The 1396-nt window shown below is 67.0% G+C and overlaps 1 protein-coding gene across 1 annotated transcript; it reads left to right on the top strand.

Moving 5' to 3' along the window:
• Positions 1 to 495: 495 nt before the first annotated feature.
• Positions 496 to 1390, top strand: RAD23A (RAD23 homolog A, nucleotide excision repair protein). Its single transcript, XM_015616625.3, has 2 exons — positions 496 to 674; positions 1201 to 1390. The coding sequence occupies exons 1-2, from the start codon at positions 552 to 554 to the stop codon at positions 1372 to 1374; spliced, it is 297 nt and encodes a 98-aa protein (XP_015472111.1). The 5' UTR covers positions 496 to 551; the 3' UTR covers positions 1375 to 1390.
• The last annotated feature ends 6 nt before the right edge of the window (positions 1391 to 1396 follow it).

Below are 1396 nucleotides of genomic sequence, written 5' to 3'. Positions count from 1 at the left end.
GGGTGTGGGGGGTAAAGCACCGGCGGTGTCGCACGGGACTGTACGGGGGTGTCGCGATCCGGTTTCTATTAAATTAACGATCGTCCCGGCGCCGCCGCCGCTTCCCTCCTCTTTTATTTCCTCCCGGTTTTTTTTCCCCTCCGCCCGCGCCATGTTGCGGCCGCCGCCATTTTGTGCCGCCGCGCGCGTCACGTGACCGCGGACGGGTGTTCCCAGCCCCCCCCGCGCTTTTAAACCCCTTCGCCCGCGTCACGTGACCGAGGGCGGGCCCCGCGCGCGGGTTTTCCCGCGTCACGTGACTCGCGATCCTTTATTCCGGCGCCGCCCCTTTTATTCCGGTGTCACGTGATCAGGGAAGGACCACTCCCCCCCTGTTCCGGTGTCACGTGATAAGCACTCACCCCACCCCTTCCCCCCCCTCCCTCCCCGGTGGGGGTGTGGGGATTAAGGGCGGGAGCGAGGCGCGCGCGCGCGCGCGGGGCGCCGTGACGCACTTCCGGCGCCGCGGCGGAAGCGGCGGGGCCGCCTAAGATGGCGGCGGCGTGAGTTGCATGTTGTGGGGCCGCCGGGAGGAGCCGCCGCCGCCCCCTCCCCGTCCCGCCATGGCGGTGACCGTGACGCTCAAGACGCTGCAGCAGCAAACCTTCAAGATCCGCATGGAGCCGCACGAGACGGTGAGGCCGCGGCGGAGCCCCCCGCAGTGGGGGGGGAGGGGGCGCGGGCGGGGCCCGGAGCTCGCCCCCCCTCCCCTCCCCTCACCCCTCACTCCCTCAGGGGGGTCCGGCCCCTCACGGCGCTCTCCGGGGCCGGGATGGAGCTGGGTGAGGAGGGGGCCGTACCCCTGACCCCCGTTTTGGGGTGGGGGGGGCTCCGCGTGCCCCTCTCCCCAATTTTAGGGGGGGATGAAGCTCATGGAAGGGGGGGGGGCGGCTCCCACCCTTCATTTTTTGGGGATCCTTCTCTCTTTCCTGCCGCCCTTTGGGCTCTCCACTCCCCACCTTTTATTTCGGGGTTCCCCAAATAAATTATTTTCCCCCGCCCTTTTCGCTTTTAAATCACGATTTTATTCCTCGTGAATATTCAACACTCCCCCCTCATTTTCCCCCGTTTAACCCCCGGTTTTACCGAGGAGGAGGAGCGGGGGGCGCTGAGACCCCCGGCGGTGTTTTTGGGGTCCCCTGACCCCTCTCCCGGGCTCAGGTGCGGGCGCTGAAGGAGAAAATCGAGGCGGAGAAAGGCAGCGACGCCTTCCCCGTGGCGGGGCAGAAACTCATCTACGCCGGGAAGATCCTGAGCGACGACGTCCCCATCCGGGAGTATCGAATCGACGAGAAAAACTTCGTGGTGGTCATGGTCACCAAGGTGGGACCCTGAGGGAGGGGGTCCAGGGGGGCCC

This window comes from Parus major, unplaced genomic scaffold (genome assembly GCF_001522545.3).
Source record: "Parus major isolate Abel unplaced genomic scaffold, Parus_major1.1 Scaffold557, whole genome shotgun sequence".
Lineage (NCBI taxonomy): Eukaryota > Metazoa > Chordata > Aves > Passeriformes > Paridae > Parus > Parus major.
The sequence above is the reverse complement of the archived record's forward strand: the minus strand, read 5'-3'. Positions and strand labels throughout refer to the sequence as shown.

Coding starts and splice junctions, on each gene's coding strand:
- RAD23A (XM_015616625.3), top strand. CDS start 552: ATGTTGTGGGGCCGCCGGGAGGAGCCGCCGCCGCCCCCTCCCCGTCCC. Junction 675..1,200: donor GCATGGAGCCGCACGAGACG/GTGAGGCCGCGG, acceptor TCCCGGGCTCAG/GTGCGGGCGCTGAAGGAGAA.